Source organism: Perognathus longimembris, chromosome 2, assembly GCF_023159225.1.
Source record: "Perognathus longimembris pacificus isolate PPM17 chromosome 2, ASM2315922v1, whole genome shotgun sequence".
In the NCBI taxonomy this organism is placed as follows: domain Eukaryota; kingdom Metazoa; phylum Chordata; class Mammalia; order Rodentia; family Heteromyidae; genus Perognathus; species Perognathus longimembris.
In genome coordinates, this window is record NC_063162.1 from 94647442 (window position 1) to 94665856 (window position 18415).

An 18415-nucleotide genomic window follows, 5' to 3' on the forward strand; every position below is an offset into this window, starting at 1 on the left:
TGAAGACAAATAATATTATGCAATTTTATACTACAACTAGCCTAACTGTTCTCAATCTTAGTTTTTCTAACACTCCACAGGATATAATAGTACTCACATTCATCAGTAATAGTAACCATTAGGGCTGTGGTTTCCAAACTGTCAGTGGACTGGCAAGAGAACTTAGAAAGCCTCAAGGAAAATTGTTTTTATTTATTTTTTAATGGAGTGGCAGAAATGCCTACTCATTAAGAAGCTGAAGTATCAGTTTGGATAAATGCCTATAAGAAAAGCAATTTCCTTTTTAAATGTAAAAATTACTAGCATCAGTAGGTTTGTCTTATAAATTTTCTTCTTTTACCCACAATGCCTATATTCAGATTATTTTAGCTGCCTGCACTTACAGCCTTGTGCAGCTTTGTGGCCAAAGAGCACAAATCTCTCAATGTAAATAGCTTATGATACAAGCTTGCTGACATAAGAAATTGTTAAGGATTGAAATATGCAAAGCCTCAGTATTTGACTTTTCCTTCAGAATACAGATCAAGAATTCATTTTTAGACCAAGTTATAAAGATATTTCATTTTATCTTTCATGTTTTGTAGACACAGTAAGCTATGGTCCTCATTTTAAAAAGCTAATTTATCCAGAGTAGCTAAAAATATGCTCCATTGTGCTTTATTTCACTTTTGTTAGAAGACATTCCATGGCACAAGTGAACAGACCAAGCCCTAAACTCACTCTCTTTCAAGAAAATATTATTATCTTTTGGCATCCTCGTGCACACTGGGGGAAATAAAAAGTCACATGTGGAGAAGTTCTAAACATGACAGAAATGATTCTCACAAGGCAGTTTTTATCCTCTGCAGTAAGTATTGCAGACTTCTTCCAGAGAGCAAATGGTTAGGGCTCTGGGACTGCCAAGGATACCTGAACACCTTTGTCCCCATTTCCTCAATGTGTAGAGAGTGGGAGGATACACCACAGGTGCATTAAATCATCTGAGATGAAAAAACAAACAACCCCAACAACTGTAATATGTTACATGGGAATATTCTGTGCAGATGGTGACAGTGACATTTTGTTTGTGGTTGCAGAAAAGAAAGAAAGAAAGAAAGAGAGAAAGAAAGAGAGAAAGAAAGAGAGAAAGGAGAGAAAGAAAGGAGGAAAGAAAGAAAGAAAAGAAGGAAGAAAGAAAGGCAGGTTCCCATAATCCTCCTCAATACCTACCATTTGCCAGAGGATATGGGAAGTTGGAGAAGACAGAGGGAGCTTTGCCATGGCTGAAACAGCTGGGAAACAGATGAAAGTAGATATGAAATTTGCCAAAAGCCTTTTCCCAATCTCCTACCTATTTTCCACCAAGGAATAGCTAACCAGGTGAAAAGAGCAGAGTTTTTGGTCCAGAAGTGATAAACTTTAAGGAGAATACTGTATAAAAAGCAATGCTATTGAAAAAACAACAGAAAACAGTAAAAAAAAAAATGCATTCCAATGGATGGAGACTCCTGGGTTCACAAGTGATAAGCTAAAAAAGAACTATTATGGATATATATGTATATATGATATATGTATATATGATTATATATATGTAAAGAGTCCAAGACTGCATTCCAATGGAATGGGTACAGTGTTGAAACTATGAGTTGCATATATCACAATAAAGTTCTATTGAAATAAGGGACATTGATGCTGTCTCAACTCCACTGACATTCCTCTTCCATGCTGATGCCAAAAATGACATGCATATTCTTCTTTCTATTCACTGCAACTTAGTAATTCCTTCGGAAATTGTAAGTGGAAGTATTGCATAGCTCTCTTCATTTTGTTCACTGGATTTCACTCTGTCAGCTGTTTTGGTGTGGGATTCAGGCACTCAGTAAATGACTTTTGGATATACACATTGAGTTATGGCCAGACTGTGTAAATCCAGTCAGTGAATATATAAACCTGCTGTTGTACACTTCTGGTTGGAATCATTGTGCATGTAGGTTTTATGTGTGTGTACTTATGAAATATTTTTGAATACTGTAAAAGTGAGAAGAGATTGGTTTCAAAGAAACAAAAATAAAGTTAATAGACTTTTCTCAATGTGAATTTGTTCATTCATAAGGGAATCATTCAAATTGAATTGCTCATGAGAAAAATGTGCTGGCAATGTCATCGGTTTCCAGAATTGCTTAACTGAAGGGAAAAGACTTGTCTACATATAAAGACCAGTCAGCCACTGATTTTAGGCAGAGCATCCCCAAACTGGCAAATAATTCTCTTGATTCACATGGAAACATAAGTACTTCTGAGAAGGACTTGTTATGAGATACTCTGCGCCATGATATAGTTCATGATTTTCTAGAACAACGCATGGGAAGGGGTGTGTGTGTATGTGTGTGTGTGTGTGTGTGTGTGTGTGTGTGTGTGCGTGCGCGCTCCCATGCATGTGTGTGTGTGTGTGTGCCCAGTACTGAGGGTTGAACCTGGAGGCCTGGTCACTGTCTTTTAGCTTTTTCAATCAAGACTGGCTCTTCCACTTTACCCACACCTCTACTTCTGGCTTTGTGGTGGTTAATTGGAAATGAGTCTCAAGGACTGTTCTGGCTTTGAGCTGTTATCCAGAGTAGCTAAGATTTGAGTCATGAGGTACCAGTGTCTGACACCCACTATGAATCTTAAATATGCCTTCAGTGTAGAGACAGATAAAGAAGAAAGGAATAGGCTTGATATCTAATATTAAAATTAAAACAAAGCCTAGCTTGGAAATTCATTTTAAAGCATTTATTTTGAAGTGTTGTTCACACAATGCCAGAATAACTCAACACTTCAGTGTTCCCATTCGTTCCCGGTGAAGTGAAACAAACCTGCGTGTGCCAGATCACAATACACCTGCCGACGTAGAAGTCCAGTCAGCATTAAAAACTGACAAGCCCAGAATGTGAATGATAAGGAGTGTTAGACAGTGCCAGTGTGCAAGCCAATGAAACCTACTTGATCCATGAGAGGTAAAAGAATTGTAAACATGGCCAGATGCTGACGTAAGCTATTGCTGTGCTGATGATAGTCCTAGAAAACTTTATAGGTGGTCAACATAGATACTAGTAAGAATCAAAATAAGCGTGTTTACATTCAAGTGCCCTGTCTAATGGATTTCTAACAGGCAGAGCTCTCTTTAGTTAGACTTTCTTCAGCTACATGAAAAGGACAAGAGGTCTGGGAATATGACCTAATGGCAAGAGTACTCACCTTGCATACATACATGAAGCCCCCGGTTCGATTCCCCAGCACCACATATGTAAAGCATGGCTAGAAGTGGCGCTGTGGCTCAAGTAGCAGAGTTCTAGCTAGCCTTGAGCAAAAAGAAGCCAGGGACAGTGCTCAGGCCCTGAGTTTAAGGCCCCAGACTGGCAAATAAATAAACAAATAAAATAAAATGAAAAGGAGAAGAACACACACAAACATACACACCAATTTTTGTGCTTCTTGGTGTAATTAAGCACACAATAACATATATAAAAGAATTTTTGATCCATCCTTTGTTATATGTATCAATTATATATCTGTGGGAATGCATGAGGGGATTAGAAGTGGCAGGGGCGGGGGGAAGGAAAGGTAATGCTAGGGGATGAACAATGCCAAAATACATTTCATCTGTGAATAGAGATGGAACAACCAAACTCACAGAAGTTGTTGAATAATAAAGTCTGTGAGACTGGCATAAGAACAAACACGTGAAAGTAAACGAATAAATACAATTAAAATATGGTATACATATGTGTGAAATACTACAGTGAAATCCCTTCTTCAAGTAACACGAACTTTATCCAACATAAATGTTTAGGAAGGTGAAACTTGTCTGTCTTGTGTTTGGGAATTAGTGGGAAGGGGTGAGGAAACAGGGACAGAGCAAAAAGAGGTTAATGTGGTCCGAATACATGAATGTAAACGGTACAGTGAAGCTTGTTTAGTTTGCTTTGGAAAATGAGGAGGAAGAGAAGTGAGGAAGGGTGTGTGTATGTGTGTGTGTGTGTGTGTGTGTGTGTGTTTGCTGAAAATAATATGCTTTTTACATATGAGTATTGCATTCACAAAATGGCACTTCCTTGTACAACTAATTGATACTAAGAAAAAAATTCAGAAGTACAATTAAAATATAACAGTGTCTTTGCTAATTTGCCTGTATGACTCTATCATTGGGCTCATGGAAGACTTGTGTGTTTTTCCATTGATGATGGTATCACAGCTCATTTCATGCTAAGAAAGCACACTCATAAATAATTTGGGGAACACTGGAATTAAAAAAATTCTTGATTGGGTTGGTATTTCATTAAGAATGAATGTAACATGACTTACTGGAACTAGGGATACTGGACGTATACAGATATCTTTCCTTATATATACATGTTCTGTTTACTCTCGTAAGAATAATTGTTTAGCTTTCATCCCAAGGGCATCAGAATGATAAACACACATCTTCCTGGAGATGTATCATAAGAACAAAAAAAATCTATATATCAATTTTGTATTGATTCTGAAAGAGAAAAGTTAGATTTTTATGCTCTATGTCATTGGAATTTTTTAAAGTGTCATTATAAAATTAGTCAATATAAATACATTGTGATAGGTGTTGTACAACTCTTTTAATATTACATCTATATAAGATTATATATACTGATCTATACAGAGCAACATTTGAAATTTTAATATTTTATTAATGTACAAAATATTCTCTATGGTTTTCTCTGTAAGTTTACAGTGAACATTTTTCATACTAAATCAGAACTATGATCATACTTAAATTGAAGTAAGAAGACATAAGTATTCAGACACATTTACATGTGTTCATTTCAAGCTTGAACTCTTTTTTTTTTGGCCAGTCCTGGCCCTTGGACTCAGGGCCTGAGCACTGTCCCTGGCTTCCTTTTCGCTCAAGGCTAGCACTCTGCCACTTGAGCCACAGCGCCACTTCTGGCTGTTTTCTGTATATGTGGTGCTGGGGAATTGAACCCAGGGCCTCATATATACAAGGCAAGCTCTCTCGCCACTAGGCCATATCCCCAGCCCCTCAAGCTTGAACTCTTATAATTAGTTATTAAACATTTGACTTGTAACAGATCCGTGTGTTGACTTGCTTCTTTTTTAAAGAATTTTATCATACTAATATCTGAAATATAAGTATTAAGGCAAAATTTCTTATCTTTAATCATTTCCTCCTGAGGCTTTGGTTTGACAACTACAATAATATATAATAAACTTCCAAAATTTTGTTTATATTTTGTATGAAGCAAATTAAATGGTTCTGTAATCACGCTGTGAGTTACTGGAGGACAATTAATAAAATAAAACTGTACTTTTTCACTTATCAACTGAAGCAAGCTTGCTACTTTTCTGTTCTAGCAAAGTAAACAGAAATGTAAGGCACAGGATACTCTATGAAAGATGTGACTGCATATATTTGAATTAGTGCATTAAAATCAATCTTTTATTCTTTTATTTTCAGACTCACAGGAAGGAAATTACAAGTCAGAAGTCAACAGCAAACCAAGGAAAGAAAGGACAGCTTTTACCAAAGAGCAAATAAGAGAACTGGAAGCAGAATTTGCCCACCATAATTATTTGACCCGACTGAGACGATATGAGATAGCAGTGAATCTAGATCTCACTGAAAGACAGGTAAAGTTAGACTTTGTAATTGTATGATCTTTTACTTGTTTTGGATCAACCATCTTTTATCATTTTTGAAATATTTAGATTCTTATTTGTAACAACTGGAAGCTGGGTGTACTATTATATGAAGAAGAGTCTGGTCAGAAAAATCATTAAGAATGCCAAAGATAGTAATGCATTTAGATTTATTGAGTTTAAGAAGAAACACTTTATAATGATGGCCTTCTGTATTTTGGGTTGAAATGTCTTTTTTAATATAGTGATGTCATATGGTAAGGGATTTATTGTACTTATATTTCAAAATCTCAAATGTATCCACAAGTACTGCTCAGGACTGTATATGTTATGCTGGAATAACACAAATCTCCTCAAACTGCAGTGGCAGAACACTTCCAATATCATTATTTGCTTACTTTCCACAAAATCTCCAAAACTCCAGAATTCAAATCCTCCCTCACAGACTCCATCTGACCATCTTCCATCTCAACTGATGTGGTGTCTTTGGTAAACACAGGAGGTAAAATAGGGTTGCAAGTTCATGTTGACCTCTAAATTTTTCACCTGAAAATGACCCATGTTATTTCCATTCACACTCTAAGCTTCAGAAATGGCCAAATGGTACAGCTTAGGCACAAGGTAATGACAAGAGGCCCATGGGTCATAGGTCATTTGTAAATATTGCTGTCTTATTACCAGAATAATTTTAGAAATGGGTTTATCTCAATAATTTAAAATTCTTGTACTTACTCAAACAAAACTTTACAACTGTTACTGATTTGTAGACTCCAGTGAATGAGAGAAAAATAATATTTTTAATTAGTTACTTTGTATGTCCATTTCTTAGACTTTATTTGAATGATAAACGATGTATCCCATCAGAACACATAGCCTACTCCAGAATTTCCACTTTGCCCTAGGAGACGCTAGTCTACCAATGTTTAATAGCTGCTAATATTTAGTAAAACATTGCGGAAAGGAACATGTAAAACATTTTATGGACAGTACAAATATGACTGTCACTCTTGGCACTGGAATTTCATTTCCTCTTTGACTGTACATACTTCTTCCAGAAATCCCAACTGGGACCAGGAAAGTATCAGTAGGGTGTGGACAAATGAGTACATATCATATGAGAACAAATGACTTTCTCCAATTACTTAAATCATCATTTTCTGCTAATGTTCAGATTTCAGGTTTGGCAGGCTATTCTGAGTAATGGAAACACACATAGGAACACTTTTATGTGATTTTATTTATTGGCAGTTTACATTTTATTAAATATTATGACTGATCCCTAAGTTATGGAGCACAAAATTCCCCTCCCCTCATCTTGAGACACAATGTTCTTCCTATAAGTTCTCAGCATTTACCCAACTGGAAAATAGGATTCAAAATTAGAAAACTGTTTTATTTATATTTTAAAGTATTTCATTTGGAACCTGGAAAATAAGAATGGGGAAGCATTCCATATATTCACCTTACAGAGAGCCAATTTCAGGAAATGCAGCCATGTTCTGTGTAACACATAAAGGAAGTAAGTAACTGCAGTCTACTTTCCATCTCTATAGTACTATACTTGGAGCTGAGATTTTGTGTTTATTAATGTAGGGAGTTTATAGACTTTCTGTTATTTAGTTATGCATAACATTTCACATCATTTTTGTGAAAAATAATTTCTTTTCTTTCTTCCTTTCCTCCCTCCCTCTTTTCTTTCTTTTTGTCTTTCTTTTTTCCTTCCTTCCTTCCTTCCTTCCTTCCTTCCTTCCTTCCTTCCTTCCTTCCTTCCTTCCTTCCTTCCTTCCTTCCTTTATTCCTCCCTCCTTCCCTTCCTCCCTCCCTTCTTCCTTCCTTCCTTTCTTCCTTCTTCCTTTCTTCCTTGTTGTTCATGGGGCTTGAAGTTAGGGCCTTGGGCTTTTTCACTCAAGGTGAAATCTCTAATGCTTTTAGCCACAACACCACTACAGATTTTCTGGTGGTTAATTGGAAATGTGAATCTCTTGGACTTTACTGATTTAGCCAGCCTTGAACCATTATCCTCAGATCTTAGCCTCCTGAGTAGCTAGGATTACAAATGTGAACCACCAACACTTATTTTTGAAAATAATTTCTTTTTAGAAACTATTCTGTACATATGTTTTGAGAAGCTTGAAAGTATTTTGGGTATTCTTCTTAGATAACTTGAACTGCTTAGAAAAGAATTATGAGCAAAAACATTTTATAATACATATGCATGCATACATTCATAGCCAATATTTGAAACTGATCTTTTAGCAGGTTTTGCTTCAATTTTATGTCAGTCTTTGCTGTCTAACACACTACCCCAAATACTGGTGGCCTCACAAAATATCATTGTTGCTTGCAATCTTGTGGGCGAGTTTTGAATTGGACTTGTCAGCCTTTTACCTACATTCATGTAGACCTGTACTCAGATGGTCATTGACTAAGCTGCCTGAGCCTGAACTCAAACACTGAGCTTTAGTCTTCATTGCTTACATGTTGCAATGGTTACTAGATGTTTACCTAGGAAAATTGAGAAAGAACATTCCAGTAATCAAAGTGCTTTTCAAGCTTCTGCTTACATGTATCTACTAATGTATTATCATGTTTCAATTTACCTGATCAAGTTTGGAGTCACTACAGGAAGCCATTGATAATCATTTCTGAAATAATACGAAAGCACTCTCCTTAGGAAAAATGAAAGAAAGACTTGAGGAAATAATTGAGTTTTCTGAAACTTAAAAATTTGATATTGTATAGATTGCTTTTTATGCTGTAATTTTTTTACTAAAGTTTTATAAGTTCATATAGAAATAAAATGTATGCATATGGAATCTCGGTTCCTAGTCAGAACTATATCTTCAGAGGACTTCCACAAATTAATCAGATAGAATTAAATTTTTGTTAAAAGGTATCTGAATAAAAATCTAAAATTAGTCACTAGGATTTGTGTATTCATAGAGAAGTGCCAAACTTTTTTAACATGAAATTGAAACTAATAGAATTTGCTCTTTGTTCTATTCAGATTTATATGGCATAATGGATTTGAAAGAGTTTTAGCATGAACTGCAAAACACAGCTATCCTCCCATGTATACATATTTACTATACTATGGAAAGCATGTTAAATTTATTCACTATATATGTGCATATATATGCTAATATACACACATATATGTATACACACACACACATATGCTACTGTGTTAGGCTTTGGAAATAAAATATTCTCAAAGTAACCTAAAAAATAAATGTTAGAAGTTTCAGAATTCTAAAAAGCTGAACAAGAATTAATAAACATGACAAGAATTGGATAATAAAAGACAGGGTTCACTTGAGAATGTTCAGACTATGCTAAGTGATAATTTTATTCCTAAATATATGTGCTCATCCAGTAGATTAAGGATCTCAAGTCTTTATTTTTAGGGTTTTTTTCTGGTGGGATTGTAGTGTACTGAATTTATAGGAAAAAATATTTTATGCATCAATAATCAGTTTTGCTGTTCTTGAACATCCATTAGCATAGTCCTCCAAAAATATGAAGTCCTTCATTCGGTGAAATCATTTTAGTTTATTTTCTAAAGGTTTAGGCTTCAGATAAAAGGTGAATTGATTCTTGAAATCCATCTTTGTAAAATGGGATACAGCTTATCTGGTTATGTTGGAACTGCTACGGCAAATTGCTTTAGACTAAGTGGCTAATACACAAGAGAAGTTTATTTCTCATAGTCCAGGTGATGGAAAGTCCAAGTTCAAGGCAGTAGAGATTTGGTAGGTGGTTAGGTGCTGTTTCCTCACAGACGATCAGTGTTTTATTATAACCTTATAGGACCAGAGGAGCTACCTACCTCTCCCAAGTCTCTTCATAAGAGTAATTAATGAGGTAATTGCCCTCACAGTCTAATCATCTTCCAAAGACATCAGTCCTAATATAATACCTTGGGAGCTATGTTTCCAACATAGAAATTTGGAGGACAATAATTACTCAAACTAATACATGATCATCATATTACGTTCACTTTACTCTAATAAGATAAATGTTCATCTGTGCAATCTTGACCCCATTTATCCTTTAAAAATGTTCATATTATTTCAACATGTAAAATGTCCTAATTATAGATATGGATATGAAATTATACAATACTTATTTTTCTACATTTAAAAATCTGAAATATTTAATAAAGTAACAAAAACACATGCATCAAAAGTATCTCTAAATTCATATTATTCCATATTTCCCTTGGGGTGAAAACATTCACTGAGTCTAGAATATCTTTTCTTGGCTTTAACTGAACTTGTCAAGACCCAAATGCACAGGCATCGTGTATACCTATATTACATATGGAAGAATGATGAATATCCAATATTCTTGATGTACAAAAAATTGTTTCAAAGAAAAATGTCATATACAAACAATTTCACTTTAAAATAAGAACTAGTCCTTAACATCCCTCTAGAAATTTTATGTATTTACATATAAATTATTTATTCATAAATGATACCAATTCTACCTACTCCTACACTTTCTATCACTGAGGAGTATATGCAGTATACATTTTAGGCTGGGCTACAAACATGTTGTTAGGAAATTTTTTCCATAATTAATAGGTATATCTTTGAGAAAAAGAAGACATATTGTACCTTTAAGCCTTATTCAGGACTTGAAATTTCCTATTGCTACTTGAAGAACAGTCACAAAAGTTTACAAAGAAGTTACATAATGTTTCTATCTTACATAATGAATGTTGGGTGAGTCTATAATTCCCTTTACAATTCTATTTCAACTTCATCTGGCCAAAAATGAGAGAAAGATAGAGAGAGTGAGAGCAAGAGTGAGCGAGCGAGAGAAGAGTCCTGCAAAATAATTCCATGTTAACAAATGGACATTTAAGAAAATTATTTTATGTTAAGTACAAAGGGCCACTCCAAAACAAAGTTGAACTTTGAACTGTAGACTACTGTTCTGTGGGTGTTGTTAGCGTAGTAATCTTCCAACTTATAATTTACAGTTTACAAATGCATTCTCATGTAATGAAGGTCAACAGCTAATATTCTTTAATTGGCAGTCACTCAGAATACATTGAAAAGCCTTCCAGTCTAAATAATTTTCTATCTGAAGGTATTTTTACGTTGGACAGACTTGCTTTTATTGTTTTCTCCATCCTGATGAATGTAGAGAATGACGCTTCCACTAGATTTATATTTTACAGTGGCAAGAAGTGCCCTCACAGCCATATGAGCATACAAAATGCCTGAAAAAAAATGGAGATTTTTTTTATAGAGTGAAAGCTGCCAAATAAAGAAGAAATAATAGACTCTTCTACTTTACAATATTTTTCCCCCACAAAGATTATCAAAGGCATTAATGTTGTAGATTTATAAACTAACTAAAGTTACCGGAATAAACAGATTCATGTACCTCTCTGCCAAGATAAATGGGAAATCCCAGCTAGTTGGGTCATCCCCACCAGGGGAAATGAGACACATTAGGCTTTGTTTGTTACTCATAAATCACGACATGGTGCAAAGCCAAGTGTTTTCAAATTAGTCATCCATTTTTGGATGCCTATAAATGAGATTTTTTTTTAACCAAATATATAGTGCTTCATCATTTACTCTGCATTTTAGTACAACTTTTCCTCATTGCTGGATTATTTCTATAGATTTATAGGAATCCATTTAGCTATTTAGCATATTGTCTATCCAAATTGATAAAGACTATCAGTCTAACCTCTGATTTTAAAACATTCATTATTTTATTACAGTAGTATTTAAGTCACTTGGAGTGACATGAAAATGTTTGCTTAGTTCAAAGTATTCAGCTAATTTGAAGCTAATTTAAATATGAACTTGACAACCAAAAAATTACCAAGACATGAGCTTAAGCATTTAGCATCATCCATGTTAGATGTCAACAAATCTACTATATTAATTGGTCCCGGCAAAAGTATAGCATTACTTATTTTTTCATACCACAGGAGTGAATTAGACGCCAAAGTCCACTAAATCAAATAGTATCAAAAGAGAACCCTACTACACTGTTGATGGGAGCATTTTCTCCATTATTCTTACTGTAAGCAAGTTTTTTTTAAAAAAAAAAACAAACTAATTTTGAAGAAGAATATTGATAATTCTTCCTATCAGTCTAAGCAATTGCTATATTTCGCTTCTCTATTTCCTCAGTATACTAGCATATACAGTACTTAAAGTTAATGATGACATTATGAAACACCCCATGCCTTTCAGCACAGAATTTTCACTTAAAGTGCTTTGCTAAGAAGTGCACAACTCTAATGCTGTCTCAGTGAAAGACAATTTGGTACTCAACTTTTTTATTACATTACCCCCCTCCCCACACACACACGTGAATTTTTCAAGCAAAAAGATGGATTTTTAGGGAAAGCAAAAAGCGAACTGACTAGCCAGGGGCACAGGAGCTGAAACTGCGATAGTACAAAAGCAGGCTGCCTGGCCAGGGACACAGTGCAGACTCCTCGGGAGCTAACGCTGTGACCCCAAGCAGTCCTCAAGTTCCCACATGTGATTTTTGCGACGTTCTTTAAACGATCCCTAAACCGAGAAACTTCTAGATGTTTTGAGAAGCCCATACAAGTTTATTGTTGGTATAATCCTCACAGGATTTTTAACATAGATAGATAGATAGAATTTCAGATACATATATGCAAATATTCTGTCACATCTATAAAGTAATAAAGCCCAGACTAAAAGAATTAGTTGTTTCTGGAGACACGACTGCAAAAGACTTTATGTCAGTGATTCCTGTATTCACGTTTCTTCATGAAACACTAAATTATCCAATTTAGAATGGACTGGAAATTGGAATCTCTTTACCAGTTGTTTATATAATAGACATAGACATACATCTGTATATATTTCTAATTTTTCAACTTTGTCTAATCATTAAAATTGACTGAAGAATCAATGTGTATTTATTTAATAATAATAATTTTTTAATGCTGTCATCATAATCTTGGGTCTCAGGTATACTCTCTAAATCTAATAAGCAGAATGACTAAGGTAGTAAAGGCTCACATGTACTCCAAACAGAAAAAAACAACAATATCATAGAAAATTGCCAATAGTCTATGGCTCTTTATTTATAAGAATGGTGACTTCCTTAATTTTAAGGCAGGAAATATTTATGTTCACACTTTACTTATAAGTTGATGAGAAGCTGTTAATGAAAACAATATATATTGATTATGATATGTTTCAAATTGCTGGTAAGCATTGTTCTGTGGGGTCTGCATGCTGTTTAAACAAAGTTGCTATTCTAGTTGGCCTCAGAAGTTTGGATAATGTAGGTTCAAAGTTGTGGCTCCAAATGCAAAATATTTATGTGTTCAAGTATTGATTTATATAATACAATACCAAAAAAAAGCACTTAATTTAGGTTTTATCTTTGCACTCAATTTACAAAAGTCATTTATGTATAACACACTTAAGCAAATGTCTATATTTTATACTTATGTAAAAAGTAAGAGTAGGACTATAGAAAGTTTACTGTACATTCATATTAGTAAAGTAGACAGTATTACATTTTATCAGAAATGTCAGAATATGGGACATTACATATAAATATATATAATATAATTCATAAACTATATGATATATATACAATACATAACATATACTATACATGTAGCATAGTATATGATAGATAAGTATCTAGCATATATAAATATGCAATATATTTTGTAGTATATATAGCATATCAAATATATATAATAATATAGTATTGCTACATTTCTCAAAACAAAGTAAAACTGGATCTTCTAAAAATGTTGATAATGATGTGAAGGATTACTTTGACTTCATTTTTGGAAAGAAGAAGCAATGTAACAGTATCATGAGATAGAGTACATAAAGATAAAATTATTTGTGGATAACTTATTTGTTGCCTGTCAAAGACTTACATCTTATTCTGTATGTTATTTGCCAGTGGCTGACAGTAGCTGATTATTCTGTTTCTTCAAATATATGAGAAGTAGTAAATTTTTGTGGCTACTTTAATTAGCATGATTTGTGAGACAAAAATAGAGAGTGGAAAGAGGATTCAGAACTGAAAATCACAGAGGCAGAGATAGGTTTGCAAGGTCAGAATTATTGTGCTAAAATAAAGAGCAAAGGTGAGAGTCAGCCTTGTATATACACATTGGACATTTCACATGACCCACATCCACATGCCCACACACTGTCACATTCACACAAACACATTCCAACCCTAACATGCTGCTGTAGAAACTACAGCCAATTTGTGACTAGAAACTGCTTCTTCTAAGTAGTAAAAGGATTTCTTCTTTTAACCAGACACAAATATATCTATTCAGATAGTACAAATTCAGTGGCATTGCTGTCTTCATGCTTCACTTTTTACATTCAAACATACCTGGTTCTAATTCTTCAGTTGGACGGTTGGTTTATTATGTGGCCTGGGTCTATCATGCTGGGTTTACTAGATCACCTGATATGGGCAAACATCACTGCAGGGGCAATGTTTAAATATTAAAATTATATTTGCACAACTATTCTTTGGGCATTGTCACATCTCAGAGATGTGAATAAATATTTCCCAGACAGTGACTACAGCATTTCACATACTCAGATAAAAATGGAAACATTTGGAATATTAAGCCTACAAATTCCAGATGTTTGGAGACATCTGGATATGTAACTAAAGTTTTTAGTTTTCTTCCAGATGTTTGGGCTTATATTCATTTGTTTCTTCGAAAGATAGACATTTATAGTATTATATAAATATGGGTTATTGCATTATTACAGACTGAAATTTATTGCAACTTACATGATGCCGAGTAACTTAGGAAATTGTATGACAATCAAAATTTACATTTAATTTTTGTTCTCCTGTATTATAATGCAAACTCGAAGACAAAAGGTTTTTTGAGCATACATATACAAAATTGCAATGTGAATTACTGAATTAAATAAAGAGATAAAATTCACTAGAATGTGGTTCAAATGGTAGAGATTGTGCTTAGCATGTACAAGGTTCTGGATTCAATTCTCAGTAAAAAGCAAACAATCAAATCCATAAACTAAAATTAATATTTAGCCAGTGACTATAGAATTCTTCTTTATAATGATTTTTTGCAAAGAGAAAAAATATTTATAGATTCTGCCAAACAATTCAATTATCAAAATCCCTACTTGTTGACTAGGGGTAAAAAATTTGAAATTTGAGATGTTTGAAGGGTTAAAACTGGGTTTTAAAATATTAGCTACTGACTGGGAATATGGTCAAATGGTAGAGTGTTTGTTTGCCTTGTGTACCTCAGGCCCTGGGTTGGATTTCTCAGAACCACATACATAGAAAAAGCCAGCAGTGGCACTGTGGCTCAAGTGGTTGACTGTCAGCCTTGAGCAAAAAGAAGCTGGGGACAGTGCTTGGACCCTGAGTTCAAGCTCCAGGACTGTCCAAAAAACAAAACAAGCAAAAAACAAACAAACAGACAACAAAAAAAACATTAGCTACTATCACACTGTTATACGTCTTTTGTTTTGTTTTTGGTTTGCTTTGCTTTGATTTCATAAAAAAAAATTTCTCCTTATTCTGATTCTTAACGAACAATAAGCTCTTATTTATCCAGAACTTACAAAGATTTACCGACCAGTAGATACAATTGATTTGAAACACAAATAACATACTAGAAGTTGATGTTTAATATATTATTCTCAAATATTTCAATTTCAACTCTCATTTGTATGTAAAGGAATTGGGTCACCAATTCCTACTGTTCTACCTACTGGGTTACTAGAACCTACTGTTCTACCCTGGGTTACTAGTATAAAATCCTCAACACATGCAAGATGTCAAGGACAACAGAAGATGAACCTCCCAAGAGGAGAAAAAATCATTTGCTTTAATAACCATGTGACAAGGAAAACTGTGAGTAGGGCCTGAGAGTCAGAATCGAGTCTCATGCATCTACTGGACCATTGTGAGTCTCTATAATAGGGATTATTAGTAACACCTAATGCTTAAGAATATTCTTTTTTTTTTGGCCAGTCCTAGGGCTTGGACTCAGGGCCTGAGCATTGTCCGTGGCTTCTTTTTGCTCAAGGCTAGCACTCTACCACTTGAGCCACAGCACCACTTCTGGCCATTTTCTATATATGTGGTACTGGGGAATCAAACCCAGGGCTTCATGTATAAGAGGCAAGCACTCTTGCCACTAGGCCATATTCCCAGCCCCTGCTTAAGAATATTCTGTAAAATGTGAAGATAGCCATTAAATACCTCAATATATTCCCAAACCCTCATATACAGCTCATAAAAATGTCTTATTTATGAGTCTCTTTTTTCTTGACTGAAAGCCTTCATGGTGGGGTGGAAGGTTAGTGGTATATTTATATTTATACTTCTCACTCCAATCCATCTAGTTGTTCATCTAACCCACTATCAATTACTGCATACTTTAAAATGTAAGAGTGTAAAAATACATAAAGCCCAAGTAACAGAGAAAGACTGATTTTATATTCACTTGACATTGCTTATAAATACAGACTATTATATGAAATACATTTGCAAATTTAAACAAAAATATTAAAATACTCCTTTTACACAATGAGATGCTGCATATTTAGATATTTATATTTTAGCTAACTTAAAAAGAAAAACAAGACTACTACTTTATAATCAAGTAAATGGAGCTAGATTAATGAGATAATACTAAACTATACAATTTATTTCCAAATCTATAAGATTTATTATACTAGAGGAAATATTTATTTATAATCTAGATTACTTTTCTTTATTTTTGCTACTACTTTGATGTGACTATGCTTTTCCCAAATATCTCTTTTTACTTGTTTTTCCCAATATTTTGTATATTTTCAAATAATTCTGAAAATCTGGACTTTTGAAAATCTACATTTTCCCTTCTCATTTCTATAAGATGAAGCTTTTATGTGCCTATTTTTATATTTTATTTTTCCATTTTATCTATGAAGTTATTGAATCAAATATGTATATCAGCCATTAAAGAAAGTAATCTGTATCATTTGTGTGTCTGTTTAATTTGTAACAAAGTCTTACACTCTCTTGCAACTCAGAATAGATATGCTTTTATTTCTATGTTCTGAAAGCTTTAAAAAATAGGAGACAAAGCAATGAAAACCAAATACTAACTTTTGGAAAGTTATCCTGTGTAACCAGCTCAATCACAAATTTTATTTTCAATTTCCTCATCAGTGAAATAAAAAGGATGTTAATTATATCTAGAAAAATTGTGTTTGACATAATAAAAATCTAGTTTACATCTCTATGTTGCTATATATATATGTTGCTATATACTGCTACTGCATCATTTTTAAAAAAGTAAATAGAAATAATGTAAATATTAGCTATTTCTAATTAAGCATTTTAACTATGTTTTCTTATTCTTTATTGTCAAATGGAGTGACACATGCAAAGGTAACATATTATTGGTGGCTTCTAATACAGGCCAAATTAATGAGTAGTTAATTGCATGATTTCATTTGCAAGCACTTGAAATACCTGTAGTAACTTTGGTGAAATGTAAAATGTGAAAATCACTGATATGAATGTCTTTAAAAACTGAGCATATTTCTCTTTACTTTGTGCTTTTCAATGTGTATTTATAGATAGCAGAATTGTTTCTAATATGGAAATGGAGAGTACATATTTGGAGCACATATTTCTGATGTAGAAAACCAAAGCAGATTTTTTTCCCCTGTTAGATATTCAGACTTATTATAAAACTGCAACCATGAAGACACCACAGTTTTGTCATAGGCATAGAGAACTAATATAGGAATGTAACAGAGCACAGCCACAGCTTCCAGGAAACTTCTTTTTTTAATTTTTTAATTTTATTATATATATTTATTTTTTTTCAAATTTTTATTATCAAACTGATTTACAGAGAGGTTACAGTTTCATAAGTTAGGCACTGGATACATTTCTTGTACTGTTACCTTGTCTCTCATACCCCCTTCCCTCCTCCCCCTTTCCCTTTCCCCCCATGAGGTGTTCAGTTCACTTACACCAAACAGTTTTGCAAGTATTGCTTTTGTAGTTGTTTGTCTTTTTTTACCCTGTGTCTCTCAAATTTGGTATTCCCTTTCAATTTCCTAGTTCTAATACCAGTATACATGGTTTCCGATATACTCAGATAAGATTACAGAGATAGTGTAGGTACAACCACAGGAAGGTGATACAAGAACATCATCAATAATAGAAGCTACAGATACACATGGGATGTTGAAAGTAGTTACAACTGTGATATAACAATCGTTTCCATAACATGGAGTTCATTTCACTTAGCATCATCTTATGTGTTCATAAGTGTATAGCTATGGGGCTCTTGTAATCCTCTGCTATGACTTACCTAAACCTGTACTAATTATTCCCAATAAGGGAGACCATAGAGTCCATGTTTCTTTGGGTCTGGCTCACTTCACTTAGTATAATTTTTTCCAAGTCCTTCCATTTCCTTACAAATGGGGCTATGTCATTCTTTCTGATAGAGGCATAAAATTCCATTGTTTATATGTACCACATTTTCCTTATCCATTCGTCTACTGAGGGGCATCTGGGTTGGTTCCAGATTCTAGCTATGACAAATTGTGCTGCGATGAACATTGTTGTGCTCCAGGAAACTTCATTCATGCAAGGGAAAAGATTTCATTAAGGGGAATGACAGATTATGTTTAAATGGCTAAGAAGACATTTTATGAGATAGCAGGAATTATTACTGCATTAGTTAAAACCTCCCATA

General features: G+C 33.9%; 1 protein-coding gene across 2 annotated transcripts in view; it reads left to right on the forward strand.

Annotated features, from left to right (window-relative positions):
- Meox2 (mesenchyme homeobox 2) overlaps window positions 1–18415 on the forward strand; it is a 78506-nt gene that overhangs the window by 42128 nt on the left and 17963 nt on the right. For both annotated transcript variants that reach the window (XR_007210051.1, XM_048339752.1), the window contains exon 2: window positions 5471–5643. Coding sequence is in view for 1 of the 2 variants with exons in the window: in XM_048339752.1 (XP_048195709.1) it covers window positions 5471–5643 (173 nt within the window). In the remaining variant the exon portion in view is untranslated. The remainder of the gene's footprint in view (window positions 1–5470; window positions 5644–18415) is intronic.